This window comes from Nomascus leucogenys, chromosome 14, assembly GCF_006542625.1.
Source record: "Nomascus leucogenys isolate Asia chromosome 14, Asia_NLE_v1, whole genome shotgun sequence".
Classification (NCBI taxonomy): Eukaryota; Metazoa; Chordata; class Mammalia; order Primates; family Hylobatidae; genus Nomascus; species Nomascus leucogenys.
The window spans coordinates 92,559,136-92,576,753 of NC_044394.1; the positions used below are offsets into that span (position 1 = coordinate 92,559,136).

General features: G+C 47.3%; 1 protein-coding gene across 4 annotated transcripts in view; it reads left to right on the forward strand.

Annotated features, from left to right (window-relative positions):
• TBCD (tubulin folding cofactor D) overlaps window positions 1-17,618 on the forward strand; it is a 186,900-nt gene that overhangs the window by 7,355 nt on the left and 161,927 nt on the right. For all 4 annotated transcript variants that reach the window (XM_030828266.1, XM_030828268.1, XM_003281647.4 and 1 more), the window contains 4 exons: window positions 4,519-4,616; window positions 6,134-6,235; window positions 8,285-8,431; window positions 12,678-12,733. In XM_030828266.1, coding sequence (XP_030684126.1) covers window positions 4,519-4,616; window positions 6,134-6,235; window positions 8,285-8,431; window positions 12,678-12,733 — 403 coding nt within the window. The remainder of the gene's footprint in view (window positions 1-4,518; window positions 4,617-6,133; window positions 6,236-8,284; window positions 8,432-12,677; window positions 12,734-17,618) is intronic.

Below are 17,618 nucleotides of genomic sequence, written 5' to 3' on the forward strand. Positions count from 1 at the left end.
TGCCACTGCGCTCCAGTGTGGGCTACAGAGCGAGACTGTCTTAAAAAAAAAAAAAAAAATTTGTTTTTGCAGGGTCAGGGTCACGCTATGTTCCTCAAGCTGGTCTTGAACTTCTGGCCCCAAGCAATCCTGCCTTGGCCTCCCACAGTGCTGGGATGACAGGTGTGAGCCACTGCACCCAGCCTCTACTGAAGTTTTAGAAATATTTAGCTTGTCAAACTATCAGTTTCTTTGTGTTTGGCCTTTGGTAGTACGGTTAGAAAGTTTGTTTTTCCTAATCAGTTATGTAAGCCTAATTTATTAGATGATTTAGTGGCCTCTCCCCTGCTTGAAATGCCATTTAAAATCTATATTAAATATTCAAATATATTAGCCTTTGCTGTTAGACTTTTTATTCTGTTCCATTAACCTATCTGTGTGCTCTTTTTTCTGGGTCATTTTGCTTGTTTTTTTTTTTTTTTTTTTGAGACGGAGTCTCGCTCTGTCACCCAGGCTGGAGTGCAGTGGCACGTTCTTGGCTTACTGCAACCTCTGCCTCCCAGGTTCAAGAGATTCTCCTGCCTCAGCCTCCCGAGTAGCACGCACCACCATGCCTGGCTAATTTTTGTATTTTTAGTAGAGAACGGTTTTCATCATGTTGGCCAGGATGGTCTCGAACTCCTGACCTCAAGCAATCTGCCTGCCTTGGCCTCCCAAAGTGCTGGGATTAGACCCACGCCTGGACTGGGTCATTTTGTTTGATGTTAGTTGCTTTATATTTTGCCTGGCCTCCTTTCCTCTTATTTTCTTGATGGTTTTGTAGCCCGTTCATTAATGTGGATGAACTCCAGAATTATTTTATCACTCTCCACCCTTTGGAATTCTGTTAAATTCACAAATTCATGTAGGGGAGAAGTCTTTGTAAGATCTAATTTTCCTGTCTAAGATCGTGGTATTATGTCTCTAATTATTCACATCTTTTGTGTTCCTCAGTGAAGGTTGGTGATTTTCTTTAGATGATTCCTGGAGACATTTTTTTAGGTTTATTTCTAGGTATGTTTTGTCTTTTATTGCTCTTGTGAAACTCTTTGTTATGTGTTCTAACTGGTTATTGTTGAAGTCTAGCGAAGATGCGTTTTGTATACAGTTTTTGTAAATGGCGACACTAATGGAATATGTATGCGTAAACATACATTTCTTAACATCTTCATAGGGATATAATTACACACTATAGAGTTCACCCTTCTAAATTTACACTTTAGTGTTATTTAGTGTATTTAGTGTATTACAGAGTTGTGTAACTATCACTACCACAATCTAGGCATTTTCATCATCTCCTGAAGCAACCCAACTCCCATCAGCAATTCCTCCCCATTCTCTGCTTCTGCAGTAACCACTCATCTGGCCCTGGGTTTGTGATGTGATGGAATCACACAGTAGGAGGTCTTTTGGGACTGGCTTTTTTCACTTAGCATCATGTCTCCGAGGTTCACTGTGTGATGAAATGTTTACGTCAATAGTTTTTCAGTCGTTTATTTCTTTTTTTTTGGAGACAAAGTCTTGCTCTGTCACCCAGGCTGGAGTGCAATGGCGCGATCTTGGCTCACTGCAACCTCCTCCTCCCGGGTTCAAGCGATTCTCCTGCCTCAGCCTCCGGAGTAGCTGGGATTACAGGCGCCACCTGTAAAATTAGCCTGGCCAATTTTTGTATTCTGAGTAGAGACGGGGTTTCACCATGATGGCCAGGCTTGTCTTGAACTCCTGACCTCAGGTGATCCACCTGCCTCGGCCTCCCAAAGTGCTGGGATTATAGGCCTGAGCCACCGCTCCCGGCCAGTTGTTACTTTTGGGTTTTCTTAGCAGGTAAATAATTATATGGTTTGTAAATAATGCTACTCTTTATCCACGATTATAAATTTTTATTCTTAGAACATTTTATTGAGTTTTAACTTTATTGAGTTTAAAATTTACCTACTATAAAATGCACCCATTTTAGTAAGATGTTTGAGTTTCGGTAAATGTATACACCCCGCGCTATCAAGATGTGGAACATTTCTGTCATCCCAAGGAGTTACTTGATGTCCTTTTGCTGTCAGTCCCCTCACCCCAGTCCTAGGGAACCGCTGTTGGTTAATGTTACTGTTGATTAATTTTGCCTGTTCTAGAATCATTCAGTATGTGCTCTTTACTTTTTGTCTTCCATTGTTAAAATAACATCTCCGGGACTTACCATTGTTGGCGTGTCTATCAGTAGTTTGTACCTTTTCTCTTGTGCTGATAAATCACAATTTGTTTCTTCTTCTTTTTTTTTTTCTGAGACGGAGTCTTGCTCTGTTGCCCAGGCTGGAATGCGGTGGTGCGATCCCGGCTCACTGCAAGCTCCGCCACCCAGGTTCATGCCATTCTCCTGCCTCAGCCTCCTGAGTAGCTGGGACTACTGGCGCCCACCACCACGCCCGGCTAATTTTTTTTTATTTTTAGTAGAGACGGTGTTTCACCGTGTTAACCAGGATGGTCTTGATCTCCTGACCTCGTGATCCGCCCGCCTCAGCCTTCCAAAGTGCTGGGATTGTTTCTTCTTTTATCTGTTGATGGACATTTCAGTTGTTCCCGGTTTTTGGCTGTTATTAATAATGCTACTTTTTGGGAGGCTGAGGCGGGCAGAACATGAGGTCAGGAGATTGAGACTGTCCTGGCTAACACGGTGAAACCCCATCTCTACTAAAAATACAAAAAATTAGCCCAGCATGGTGGTGTGCGCCTGTAGTCCCAGCTACTTGGGAGGCTGAGGCAGGAAAATTGCTTGAACCTGGGAGGTGGAGGTTGCTGTGAGCCAAGATCTTGCCACTGCACTCCACCCTGGGTGACAGAGCGAGACTCTGTCTCAAAAAAAAAAACAAACCAAAAAAAACCAGGTAATGCTACTGTGAAAATGTTTACGTACAAGTCTTTAGGTGGACAGGTTTTATTTTCTCTTGGGAAAATACGCATGCGTGGAATTGCTGAGTAGCAGAAAGTGTCTTACTTGTAGAAAGTGTATGACTTGGCCAGACGTGGTGGCTCCTACCTGTAATTCTAGCACTTTGGGAGACTGAGGCAGGTGGATCACCTGAGCTCAGGAGTTCAGACCAGCCTGGGCAACGTGGTGAAACCCCATGTCTACTAAAATACAAAAAATTAGTCGGGTGTGGTGGCGGGCGCCTGTAGTCCCAGCTACTCAGGAGGCTGAGGCAGGAGAATTACTTGATTGTGGGAGGCGGAGGTTGCAGTAAGCCGAGATGACACCACTGCACTCCAGCCTGGGCCACAGAGTGAGACTCTGTCTCCAAAAAAAAAAAAAAAAAAAGGTGTATGACTCATAATCACCTGCCATACTGATTCCATGAAGTACTGTTGACCATTTCTACCAACAAGGTATGAGGATTCCAGCTGCTCTGGGTTCTCTTCAGCACTCAGCGTTGCCAGTCTCTCTGATTTCAGGGAGTGTATCTCGTTGTGTCCTTGTCTGTGTTTCCCGGATGCCAGTTGCAGTTCTTTTCCACGTATGAAGACTTGCAGCCCAGCATGTGGTCTGTTTTGTTGAACGTTCCACGTGCACTTGAGAAAAATGTCTGTTCTGTTGTTGGGTAGATTGTTCTCTAAATGTCACGTAAGTAAGGTGGTTGATAGTGCTGTTTAGGTTTCAGTGATTTTCTCTCACTTGTTCTATCAGTTCCTGAGACAGGAGTGTTGAAGTTTTCAGCTGTGTCTCCTTTCATTTCTCTCAGCTTTTTCTTTGCTTATTTTGAAGCTCTGTAGGTTGGTGTGTATACTTACAGAATCGTTAAGGCTTCATGATGAATTGATCCTCTTATTATCATGAAACATTCTGTTCATCTCTGATGATAATACTTGTTCTGACGTTCACTTTGTCTGATATTAACAGAGCCACTCCAGCTCTCTTATGATTTGTGATTGGTTGGAATATCTTTCCTTCTGCTTACATTTAACCTAGCTATGTCTTTTTGTTTGTTTATTTTTGTTTTTTAAGAGACAGGGTTTTGGGCCAGGCACGGTGGGCTCACGCCTGTAATCCCAGCACTTTGGGAGGTCGAGGTGGGTGGATCACCTGAGGTCAAGAGTTCGAGACCAGCCTGGCCAACATGGTGAAACCCCATCTCTGCTAAAAATACAAAAATTAGCCAGGCGTAGTGACGCGTGCCTGTAATCCCAGCTACTTGGGAATCTGAGGGAGGAGAATTGCCTGAACCCAGGAGGTGGAGGTTGCAGTGAGCCGAGATCACGCCACTGCACTCCAGCCTGGGGGACAGAGCGAGACTCTGTCTCAAAAAAAAAGAGACAGGGTTTTGCTCTGTCGCCCAGGCTGGAGTGCAATAGTAGGATCATGGCTCATTGCCGCCTTGAAATTCTGGCCTCAAATGATCCTCCCACCTTGGTCTCCCAAAGTGCTGGGAAAACAGGCGTGAGCCACCACACCTGGCCGGCCTCAGTGTCATGTTGGTGTCACTTTTACAGTAGGTGTTTGGTGTTTTTCCCTAGAATGGATGATGAACTTGTTGTTGGACATAGTGCAAGATCAGACATCTCCAGCTTCCCTTGTACATCTGGCTTTTAAATTTCTTTACATCATCACCAAGGTAAGATTTTCATAGCACTTCAGAGTTGACAGGTACTTTTGTAATATACTTGGTCCAGAGGTTATCCAAAATGTTATTTCTCAAGAAAGATAGTTCTTAGACACAAGTTGTGGGTTTAATTCTGTCCCTTTTTACTGTATGTTGGGGATCAGAATTTAGTGATGTGGGCCCTTTGGCTGAAACAGTGTCAAGATATTTAGCATCTTGCATTTGAATAGATTGAAGCACCGTGTAACTAGGAAGGGAATGGGGTGGAGATGAGACTAAATCAGAAAAACTTCTTACAAGGAAAAAGCAGGCCGGTAATCCCAGCACCTTGAGAGGCTGAGGCGGGTGGATCACCTGTGGTCAGGAGTTCGAGACCAGCCTGGCCAACATGGTGAAACCCAGTCTCTACTAAAATTACAAAAATTAGCTGGGCTTGGTGGCACATGACTGTAATCCCAGCTGCTTGGGAGGCTGAGGCGGGAGAATGGCTTGAACCTGAGAGGCAGAGGCTGCAGTGAGCCAAGACCATGCTGTTGCACTCCAGCCTGAGTGACAGAGTGAGACTCTGTGGAAATGGAAGTGCTTCTCACACTTTAATGTGCAGATGAATTTCCTGGGAATTTTGCTGTACTATAGATTTTGAGCAAGTAGGTCTAGGCTGTGGTCTCATAGTCTGCTTTTCTTACAAGCTTGCAGGTGTCTCGTGCTGGCCCAGAGGCTCTCTGTTGGCAGTTTTGACTATGGGAGTACTCACAGCCATCTCAGGGTGGGGCTTGGGGTTCCTAGTGGCGAGGCAGTATTTCTGTTGTCTGGCGGGAGAGTCCTTGGCCAGTGAGGGGACCCTGTGGGTGGGCTGCCAAGGACACGCCAGCCTCTGTAGCTCTGCTGTTTGAGGTTAGGATTTCTCCGGAAGGTGTGGTATCCCTGAGCTTCAGGGGAGTGTTAATGAATTTGGGCCCTTGAGGTTTGTAGGCACTTACTCCTCATAAATGTCAGAGGACAGTCATATAAATGAACATATTTAATGACTGATTCCGTAAATATGGTAATGAATAACACTAGCCAATTTAGGAAGGAAAGCCTTTTTTTTTTTTTGAGAGATGGGGTCTTGCTCTGTCACTCAGGCTAGAGTGCAGTGGTGCAGTCAGCTCACTGCAGCCTCAAACTCTTGGTCTCAAATGATTCTCCCTCGTGCCTCAGCCTCTCAGACTACAGGCATGTGCCACCATCCTGTCTAATTTTTAATTTTTTATGTTGCCCAGGCTAGTCTCCAACTCTTGGTCTCAAGCTATTCTTTTGCCTCAGCCTCCCAAAGTGCTGGGATTACAGGTGTGAGCCATCGCTCCTGGCCATGGGTAGCTTTCTTGTGGTGACTACAGTCTTACTAAATTGTGTCACTGTAATGTGACAATTCTCTTTGATCAGTGGGTCGCATAGGTGGTGGTTTTTGATGAAAGGGTAGAAAGGCAATTTTGCTGCTCTCTGTATTTTTAAGTTTTATAATAATTCAGCATCTCTTTATTTAATAGGTTCGAGGCTATAAAACATTTCTTCGTTTATTTCCTCACGAAGTTGCTGATGTAGAGCCTGTTTTAGATTTGGTCACAAATCAGAATCCCAAGGACCATGAAGTGAGTGTCTCTGCCTCCTCCCTTGTCTCCAGCCCCTCCGTGCTCGTCCTTCCTCCCTGCTTGCCCCACCCTGCTGCACCTTCCCCTTCCTGTTTCTTTCATTTTATCTCCCTTTGTTTTGTGTTACTCCTCCTTTCTTTCTTTTCTTTTGACTTTTCCTTTACTTCTTGTACAAGTTGCTTTAAGTTATTTTCGTTTAAAATAGCCCCTTTATAAAAAAAATTATGCCTAGGTATAGTTTAGCAATAAATCTGTCATTGTTTATATGTTTTTGTAACTTGTGGAAGTATAACTGTGTTGGGTTCCCAAGACCACCTCCAGGTTTGGTACTTCCCGGGCAGGACTCACTCAGCATAGATTCCTCCTTTTGGCTGTCACTTGTTATGGCAAAATAATACACAGCAAAATCAGCAAAGGGAAAAGGCACGTGGGTGGGGTTTGGGGAGAACCAGGCGGGAGCTCCCAGGGTCCTCCAGTTGGGTCCCACAGGGCCTGTGTCATTCCCCCAGCAGTGAGATGTGACCACACCTGTGAGGTGTCTATCAGGGAAGCACGTTTGAGACTTGGTGCCCAGAGCTTTCACTGGGGTCTGGCCACGTGGACATCTCTGCCTGGCACGAAACAAAATTCCAGACCCCCAGCAGGAAAGCAGGCGCCAGTGGAAAGCACACGGTTTGTGCAGATTGAGCCAGCGAGGGGCCTCATCAGGCAGGGCTTGGTGGGAACCCTGCTGGCGTCCAGGTCCCTGGATGCCAGCCCAGGGCCGGCCTCGCCAGGGGCCTTGCCTCAGACGGCAGCGGGGCCTGCTATGCTCGCTGTCTTCTGCGCGGTATGTATTTGGAAGAGCACACGATTTATAACCGTGCAGTGTGGTGGCTTGTCTCGGCGTGGATGTGACTGATGAGAGCTGTGGGGCATTTCCCTGCTGCCCTGCACTCCATGCCCTGCTTTCCCTAGTACTTCTAGCGCCCCCCAGTGGAATGATTGCAGGGACAAATTGGAATGTTTTTTACTAATTACCGAAAATAAGGATACTCCTTTTTTATTAGAAGTTGATAATTGTTTTCTTTATTCTTTTTTTTTTTTTTTTTTTTTTTTTTTAAAGACAGAGTTTCGCTCTTGTTGCCCAGGTTAGAGTGCAATGGCACAATCTTGGCTCACTGCAACCTCCGCCTCCCAGGTTCAAGTGATTCTCCTGTGTCAGCCTCCTGAGTAGCTGGGATTACAGACATGTGCCATCACGCCAGGGTAATTTTGTATTTTTAGTAGAAACGGGGTTTCTCCATGTTGGTCAGGCTGGTTTAGGACTGTTGACCTCGGCCGGTCACGGTGGCTCATGCTTGTAATCCCAGCACTTTGGGAGGCCGAGGTGGGCAGATCATTAGGTGAGGAGATTGAGACCATCCTGGCTAACACGGTGAAACCCTGTCTCTACTAAAAATACAAAAAATTAGCCGGGCGTGTTGGCGGGCGCCTGTAGTCCCAGCTACTCAGAAGGCTGAGGCCAGAGAATGGCGTGAACCCGGAAGGCGGAGCTTGCAGTGAGCGAGATCACGCCACTGCACTCCAGCCTGGGCAACAGAGCGAGACTCCGTCTCAAAAAAGAAAAAAATTACTCCTGACCTCAGGTGATCTGCTCGTCTCGGCCTCCCAGAGTGCTGGGATTACAGGTGTAAACCACCGCGCCCAGCCTTTTTTCTTTATTCTTAGGTGTTTTTACTTTTTATCTGTTTTTCACTTTCTCAAAAGGCCAGTTTGTATGTGGAGAGGTGCCAGCGAAGAGTACTGATGTATTATGATTTTTCTTTGTTCATTTTGATGTCTCTTTTGTCTGCTAAGTTACGGCAGTGGGTGTGTGTGGTGGGGATTCTGGGGGCATGTGGCGAGGAGTTGGTGAATGGCTTGCATTTCTGGCCCTGAGGGTGATGGCATTTGAATGGCTTTAGTAGGCATTGGGTGGGCATGGAGGGCAGTGACTTTAAGTAGATTGTGGCCAGTGGCCTCTATTTTTCAAACAAGACTCATTCTTACTGTGCTTTAATTTTTTAGACTTGGGAAACCCGCTACATGCTTTTGCTATGGCTTTCTGTGACCTGCCTAATCCCTTTTGATTTTTCTCGCCTTGACGGGAACCTCCTCACCCAGCCTGGGCAAACACGAATGTCCATAATGGACCGTATTCTCCAAATAGCAGAGGTAAATATCATGCAGATAATTAGCTGCTAATTAGTACTCACTTTCATGTTCATGCTCTCTTGATGTTAGTGTTTTACTCGGTAAGCTTTTGGTACTTACATATTTATTCAACTGCTGTTTTATTCAGTGAGGTAAAATCCCATATGATAACTTATTTTGAAATTGTGATAATTCATGTAGGGATCAGGTTGAGTTAGCAAATCTCATTTCTTTGTAGATGATGCAGATACTCTGTTGAGGGTAATCATGGCAGATAAGGAAGGGTTTAGTGGCAATGGTGAGAGAAAATAAGGACCCATTTGACATTTAGTTCTCCACATTATATAAATAATAGATGTTCCTTTGTAGGAAAACTAGAAAATAAAGATAAGAAAAATACTAAATTTAAATTTATGAAATTCTAGCGTGAAGAGATAAGTTGTTTATTTTCTTCAAACTTTTCCTGATGTAAATATTATGCATATAAACACAGCTTATTGTATTAGTTATCTATTGGATCATAAGTAATTACCCCAAACTTGAGTGACACACATTTATCCTCTTGTAGTTTCTGTGGGTTGGGAGTCTGGCATGGCTGAGCTGGGTCCTCTGTGTCAAGCTTGCCCACAGCTGCAGTTAAAACTCGACGTGGGCAGTCTTCGCCCCAAGGCTGTTGGATTGAGGCCACCCTCAGTTCTTTGCCACCTGGGTCCCTCCAACTTAGTGGCTTATTCCATCAAAGCCTGCAAGGGAGAGACTCTGCTAATGAGATGGAAGTCATGATAATATGTTACCCGATCATGGAAGTGACGTCCCATTCCTCTGCCAGATCGTGTGGTTAGCAGCAAGTCACCGAGTCCAACCCACACAAGCGGGCACTAGGAGGCCGTCAGGCTCTGAGCCATCCCAGTCGTCTTGTTCTTCCTGCCACGCTGACTGCGACAGCCCCGGTCAGCATTCACTGAGTGCCTGCTGTGTGCCTGGCACCGTTCAAACACTCATAGATTAATCACTTATGGATTAATAATTTAACCTATACATTGGGCTGGGCGTGGTGGGTCACTCCTGTAATCCCAGCACTTTGGGAGGCTGGGGCGGGCAGATCACGTGAGGTTAGGACTTCGAGACCAGCCTGGCCAACATGGTAAAACCCTGTGTCTACTAAAAATACAAAAATTAGCTGGGCCTGGTGACGCATACCTGTAATCCCAGCTACTCACGAGGCTGAGGCAGAAGAATCGCTTGAACCTGGGAGGTGGAGATTGTAGTGAGCTGAGATCATGCCACTGCACTCCAGCCTGGGTGACAGAGCGAGACTCCATCTCAAAAAAAAAAAAAAAAATTTAACCTATATGTTGATGATTGATAGATCATCAGTGATTAATTAACTGTGATTAATAATCATTTAATTCTCCTTCATGAGGCTGTTGACAATTCTTACCCTCATTTAACCGAGAAGGCAACAGGCATAAAAATTAATAACTTAGTTTACTTTGCTCATAAGTGGTGGATCCATGTTTGAATCCAGACGGTTTATCTCTGGAGTCTGTGCTCTTCATCAGGGCTCAGCATTGCCTCATGACCTGCTGTTCTGAGTCCTTTTTACCCTCAGCAACACGTTCTTAGTGTCTTACGATGTCAGAAAGTGTCCCCCTCATAATCGTTAAGGGAAAAGGTACTCCATTGTAATCTAATTTAAAATTCTCTCTGATAGATGGATGTTTCGTTTGTTCTTGTTTTGTTATGTTAGAGGTAGTGTGGTGATGGGCTGGGTGTGGTGGCTCACACCTGTAATCCCAGCACTCTGGGAGGCCAAGGTGGGCAGATCACCTGAGGTTGGGAGTTCGAGACCAGCCTGACCAACATGGAGAAACCTCATCTCTACTAAAAATACAACATTAGCTGGGCGTGGTGGTGGGCGCCTGTAATCCCAGCTACTCAGGAGGCTGAGGCAGGAGAATCGCTTGAACCTGGGAGGCAGAGGTTGTGGTGAGCCGATATCTTGCCATTGCACTCCACCCTGAGCAACAAGAGTGAAACTCCATCTCAAAAAAAAAAAAAAAGTAGTGTGGTTTACCCACCCTTGTTTACTTGTCTGTGGAGAGAGACTGCCAGGTCAAGGAAGCATGGTTTGTCAAGACTTGGCACTCTGTGATTGCCGTTAGAAATCCTGCCCTGGAGGCCGGGCGTGGTGGCTCACACCTGAAATCCCAGCACTTTGGGAGGCCGAGGCAGGTGGGTCACAAGGTCAGGAGTTCGAGACCAGCCTGGACAAGATGGTGAAACCCTGTCTCTACTAAAAATACAAAAATTAGCCGGGCATGGTGGCTAGCGCCTATGATCCTTACATACTTATTCAGCTGTTCTCCTACAAATGAACAGCTACTCGGGAGGCTGAGGCAGAGAATTGCTTGAACCCGGGAGGCAGAGGTTGCAGTGAGCCAAGATTGCACCACTGCACTCCAGCCTGGGCAGCAAAGCAAGACTCCATCTCACACACACACACACACACACACAAAAAAAAAGCCTGCCCCAGAAAAAAAGATCTTCTAAATGTATCGTTTTGGGGAAAAGAAAAAAAAAAAAAACTAGCCGAGACAAGCATTGGAAACTTTTTTTTTTTTTTTTTCTTTGAGACGGAGTCTCGCTGTCACCCAGGCTGGAGTGCAGTGGCGCGATCTCGGCTCACTGCAGGCTCCGCCCCCAGGGTTCACGCCATTCTCCTGCCTCAGCCTCCTGAGTAGCTGGGACTACAGGCGCCAGCCACCTCGCCCGGCTAGTTTTTTGTATTTTTAGTAGAGACGGGGTTTCACCGTGTTAGCCAGGATGGTCTCAATCTTCTGACCTCGTGATCCTCCCGCCTCGGCCTCCCAAAGTGCTGGGATTACAGGCGTGAGCCACCGCGCCCGGCCAAGCATTGGAAACATTTTAAGGCAGCCCTCCCAAAAATCTAGCTGGGCATGGAAGTTTCATGCCTGTAATTCCAGCACTTTGGGAGGCCAGGGCGAGAGGATAGCTTGGGCCCAGGAGTTTGAGAGCAGCCTAGGCAATATAATGTGACTCAGTCTCTACCAAAAAACAAAAGAAAATTGGCCAGGTGTGGTAGTACACCCTTTGGTCCCAGCTATTCTGGAGGCTGAGGTGGGAGGGTCACTTGAGCTGGGGAGGTTGGTGCTGCAGTGAGTTTTTTTTTTTTTTTTGAGATGGAGTCTTGCACTGTCACCCATGCTGGAGTGCAGTGGTCTAATCTCAACTCACTGCAGCCCCTGCCTTTGAGGCTCAAGCAATCCTCCCACCTCAGCCTCCTGAGTAGCTGGGATTACAGGTGTGCGCCATCATGCCTGGCCAATTTTTGTATCATTAGTAGAGACGGGGTTTTACCATATTGACCAGGCTGGTCTCAAACTCCTGACCTCAGGTGATCCGCCTGCCCCAGCCTCTCAAAGTGCTGGGATTACAGGCGTGAGCCACAGCGCCCAGCCTACAGTAAGCTTTGCTCGCACCACTGTACTCCAGCCTGGGTGACAGAGCGAGACCTGGTCTCAAAACAACAACAAAAAACCCCCAAGACCAGCTACTGGGGAGGCTGAGGCAGGAGAATGGCGTGAACCTGGGAGGCGGAGCTTGCAGTGAGCCGAGATTGCACCACTGCACTCCAGCTTGGGCGAGAGCGCAAGACTCCATCTCAAAAAAAAAAAAAAAAAAACCAAAAATATATAAATATATACACCTACTATGTACTCCAAAAATTAAACACTAAAAATTAAAAAAACGAGGCATTTGTAGTAAATCTAGGTGCTCTTCAGTTTGAACAGGGCCTCTTATCTAGTCTGAATACTCCAATACTGATGGTTCCCTTGTGCTGGAAGGCATATTAGGTGCTCAATGAATACTCTTGATTCTTTGTTACAATTGGGTAACTCCTTTGTTGACATTCTCCTGCTCTGTTCTTGGAAATGTGTGTTTCAAGGGGGTGTGACCAAATGCTCTGTGTAGCTCAGGCACTTACCTGGGTGAGTGTAGCAGTTGGCAGCTGTAGCCCTTGGCTCAGATTGAAGAGAGGTTTTTTTTGCAGCTTTGGACTTAGGCCTGTGCTGGTTTATGAACCTGGGCCCTCGGGGAGCTGGTGAGGGTGGGAGTGGTGACTGTGTGGTGTCCCCGAGGCTGGCGTGTGCAGGAGTGACCGTGCCTGCTTCGCGACCGCGTGGGGTCCCCAAGGCTGGAATGTCCAGGAGTGACCGTGTCTGTGGTTCACCCTTTCTTGCAGTCCTACTTGATTGTCAGTGACAAGGCCCGAGATGCAGCTGCCGTCCTTGTGTCCAGGTGAGTTTCCATGGCACGTTTCTTGGTGCGTGGCTGGCGGGTTCTGAGAGGGGTTTGTTGGGGTGCGTGTTTCATGTGTGTCTTCAGTCCTCAGACGAAGGACCCAGGGAAGCCTTTGGACTCCTCAGACTCTGTGGCTTTCTCTGAGGGAGCGTGTAGCAGTGTTTGGGCACAGAAGACCTCTGACCCTGCAGTGACCACCCTCAGTGGTGGTTTGGGGTGCTGGTGGGGCTCACCTGACAGGCCCATCGACAGGAGTGCAGGTCTGGAAGAGGCGTGTGGCCATCATCCCTGGGGCGCAGCCCCCCCCACAGGGATGGGGTGGCAGTTACGAGATGATGGGTGGCAGTGGGCCCCTGTGACTGCGGATGAGAATCCCCCAACGTCCTGTGTTAAACTGCACCCCCCATGTGCCCCAGACAAGGGAAGGCGGTTTTCTTTGCTGAGCGCAGCAGGCCTGCGGTGTTGGAAAGATACCAAGGATGTGTGTGTAGACTGAGCGAACCTGTTTCATGAGATGCAAGAAGGAAGAAAGCAATATTTCTAATCAGTATTTTACATGACACGTGATTTTAAGTACGTATGTAGTTTAGTAAGTCAGAGCAGTTGGCATTTTCCCCCTCTGCAATGGTGAAAGTCGAAAGCTGGTCCTAAAACCTTTCGGTGGTTGTGGTTGGGAATATGGTCAGTGCCTCATGCAGTGTCACCTTCACTTGGGTGTGTAGTTGCAACTTGCACAGCTTCTTTCCCAGAGAAGTGGGAGGAGAGAAGCTTCCTTGGTGGGGCAGTTGGAGGCATTGGATGAGGGGTTTGTGACAGCCTGGAGCTGAAGAAGGAATGCCTGAGTCCCCTGGAGCAGGTGAGGCCCCTCCCGAGAGGGCAGAGGCTGCTTCCTGTCTTGTCAAGGACATAAAAAGATGATCGTCTAATTATAAAAGTAATCTGTGTGTATTTAGATAATAGAGTATGAAGTACAAAATAAAACCCTTGAGTGCTTTCGTCCCATGGGGGTGTGATGGCCCCTGTCTCCCTACCAGGTGGCGCCAACTCTGTCCATGGTCTCCCTGCGGGGCGGCACCAACTCTGTCCATGGCTCCGTTGCTGCACTCACATCTTTGCACCGCAGACCAGGAGATGGGCCTGGTGCGCCATTGTCTTCTTCCAAAACGAGATGACCTGGTGCGAGTGTATTTTTTCTTTTTCTTTCTTTCTTTTTTTTTATTTTATTGAGATGGAGTCTTGCTTTGTCGCCCAGGCTGGAGTGCAGTGGTGCAATCTTGGCTCACTGCAAGCTCCGCCTCCCAGGTTCACACCATTCTCCTGCCTCAGCCTCCTGAGTAGCTGGGACTACAGGTGCCCGCCACCACGCCTGGCTAATTTTTTTTTTTTTTTGTATTTTTAGTAGAGATGGGGTTTCACTGTGTTAGCCAGGATGGTCTCCATCTCCTGACCTCGTGATCCGCCCACCTCGGCCTCCCAAAGTGCTGGGATTACAGGTGTGAGCCACCGCGCCCGGCCCGAGTGTGTCTTTTCTACCTGTCGTTTGTGGTGGGACATTTAGACTGCTGCCCTCCCAATTTGGTATTAAAACTCAGTGTTGCAAACGGTCCACGTAAAATTGTGTACCATTCTTAATGATTTCTAGGGATGAGTTTCTACAAGTGGAATGAACATTTTCAGGGTCTGAATGCAATTACTGGAGAGGCTGAACCAGTTGAAAGTTCTTTCCCCATATTTACCAGTATTTACCAGTTGGGTCAAACCTTAAGAATGTTTGCCAACTTTGTTCAATGGAAAATAGTATCTGCTTTTATTCTTACTTTTCTTAGCGGCAGTACTGAGGGTTGGGTAGATTTTTGCCGAGCTTGGCTCTGTGGAGTGCGGTGCCTGAGGGCCAGGGGGAGGCACTGTCTGAGTGCTTCTCCCTCCGTGGGGTCCTCCGGCAGAAGTGAGAGCGCTGGCTGGGGATCCCGGGCGGACTCCTGGCGAGACATCGTAGCGCCACCTAGTGCCGGGATGAGCAGGTGCTTCTCGGCCGAGCCAGTTTCAGTGCAGAACACCTGAGCCTGGGATCCAGGGGAGGGGCGGTGCCTGGGCGCGGCGGTGCCGTGGAGCTTTTTTCCCCCTTGGTTTCGCACACTGATTCTCAAGAGTGTTTGAGAGTGGCCGATGCCATCAGTGGAAGAGCTCTTACAGGTGCTTGGCCGGTTCCCTCGACACCTCCCAGACTCAGCGCAGGTTCTGAGTTTCCTGTACTTCTCAGACCCCTTTTTGGTGAGGATTGTTCAAGTAAGGCCAGGGCTGTGAGGGGTCCTGTACCAGCATTTGTCTGCAGTGTGGGTTCGTTTTCTGCTCTCCAGGGAGGAGCAGCCTGCTCTAGCCCACTTTGCACTCAAGATTGCATGCTTCTCCCTGTATCACTGGCGGCTCTACAGCTGCACCCGTCTCCCTTGATTAACTGAGCTTGCCAACATCCACAGAGTTGTAGGTGGTGCTTGGTGTTATATTGTTGCTAGAACATGCAGATTGAGTGCTGCTTTAGAAACCCTTTAATAGAAAATATGCCTTCCGCCAGGTGCGGTGGCTCATGCCTGTAATCCCAGCACTTTGGGAGGCTGAGGTGGGTGGATCACCTGAGATCAGGAGTTCAAGACCAGCCTGGCCAACATGGTGAAACCCTGTCTCCACTAAAATTACAAAAAAATTAGCTGGGTGTGGTGGCGCGTGCCTCTAATTCCAGATACTTGCGAGGCTGAGGCAGGAGAATTGCTTGAGCCCAGAAGGTAGAGGTTGCAGTGAGCAGAGATCGCACCATTGCACTCCAGCCTGGGCAACAGAGCAAGACTCCATCTCAAAAAAAAAAAATAAAACAGATATGCTGTATGTAGAAAAGTTGGAAATCTTGGTGTGGCATGGTGGCATGCACCTGTGGTCCCAGCTATTCCGAAGGCTGGGTGGGAGGATCACTTGAGCCCAGAAGGCTGATGTTTCAGTGAGCTGTGATCGTGCCACTGCGTTCCAGCCTGGACAACAGAGCAAGACCCTGTTTCAAAAAAAAGTTGGAAATCTTGAAACATAGAAGTTGGAAAAAAAAATACGTAGGTAATTCTTATCCACGGTACGTATACCATGTTTATCTTTTTTGTACCATTATGACATTTAATGTGCACAACATGATCTTAACAAGTCAGCCTCGTGCTTCTTCACCTAATTTCACGTAACTGCTGATGAATGACTCCGTCATATTCTGCTGTGTTTCGATACTGCACTCAGCTCTGTCGCTTCCTGTCTCTTGTGAGCAGTCACGGATGCCTGGGTTTGGGTACAGACCCGTTCTCGTGTCAGGATTGTTTTGTGAGGATAGGCCCTTAGAAATGGACTTCTGGGTTCCAGGACATGAGAGCAGTGTTGGGGTCTGCACACCTGGTGGCTCTCAGCTGCTCTCTGAGCAGTGCCTTGGTGGCTGAGGCAGCCCCAGGAACACCCCACCCCCAAATTGGACTAAACATGGTGTCACTCATTGCAGATATTTAATTGGCATCACACTGATTGCCCTCACCTTAGGTGTTACATATTCCGCTTCGTGACCTGACTCAGTTTCCTCCCGTGAAGGACTATGGGGATTGCCCCAGGTGGTTGTTGGCCTTTTCCTTTTTTTTTGGACCAAAGTTTTAATTTTAATTTCAAACCATTTTTTTCTCTTTTGTTTAGTTATTTTTACTTTTAAGCCTGAAGTCTTAAGAGATTTAACAAGTAGTCATTTATATTTTTCTCTACCTTTTATTGCTTAAGACAGAATTATTGATTCATTTGGAGTTTCTTTTGGTCTACAGTGGAACCCTGCCCTTCCCAGTAGGTAACCAGTTGCTTTAGCGCCATTTTGTATCCTGCTTTTCCATTCATTTCTAATACTCTGTAGGAACTCAGTGTGTGTGTGTGTTTTAAAGGGAATAGGGTTTGTCACCACCTTGGTGCTGCTTCCTTCTGTGATGAAGTTAACTGCCCTGCCCCCCTTTTGCAGATCCACTAAAGTTAACTCTCCTGGGGAGGACACATGAGTTTCTTTTTTCTTTTCTTTTCGAGACAGGGTCTCACTCTGTTGCCCAGGCTGGAGTACAGTGGCGTGATCTCAGCTTACTGCAACCTCCACCTCCCAGGCTCAAGCAGTCCTCCCACCTTAGCCTCCCCAGTAGCTGGGACTGCAGGCGCATGCCACGACACCTAGCCAATTTCTTTTTCTTTTTCTTTTTGAGGCAGAGCTTTGCTCTTGTTGCCCAGGCTGGAGTGCAATGGCATGATCTCGGCTCCACTGCATCCTCCGCCTCCCTGGTTCAAGTGATTCTCCTTCCTCAGCCTCCTGAGTAGCTGGGATTACAGATGTGCGCCACCACCCTTGGCTAATTTTTGTATTTTTAGTAGAGACAGGGTTTCACCATAGTGGCCAGGCTGGTCTCAAACTCCTGACCTCAGGTGATCCTTGACCTCCCGATGTGTTGAGATTACAGGCGTGAGCCACTGTGCCCGGCCACGCTTCACTAATTTTTGTATTGTTTTCTAGAGATGGGGTTTATTTATTTATTTACTTATTTATTTATTTTTGTCGGGGTCTTGCTCTCTTGCCAGGCTGGAGTGCAATGGTGTGATCTTGGCTCACTGTAACCTCCGCCTCCTGGGTTCAAGTGATTCTCATGCCTCAGCCTCCCGAGTAGCTGGGATTACAGGCATGCGCCACCACGCCCCGCTAATTTTTTAATATTTTTAGTAGAGACGGGGTGCAAGACAGGCTGTTCTCGAACTTCTGATGTTGTGATCCACCCGTCTTGGCCTCCCAAAGTGCTGGGATTACAGGCTTGAGCCACCGCGCCTGGCCAAGATGGGGTCTTAC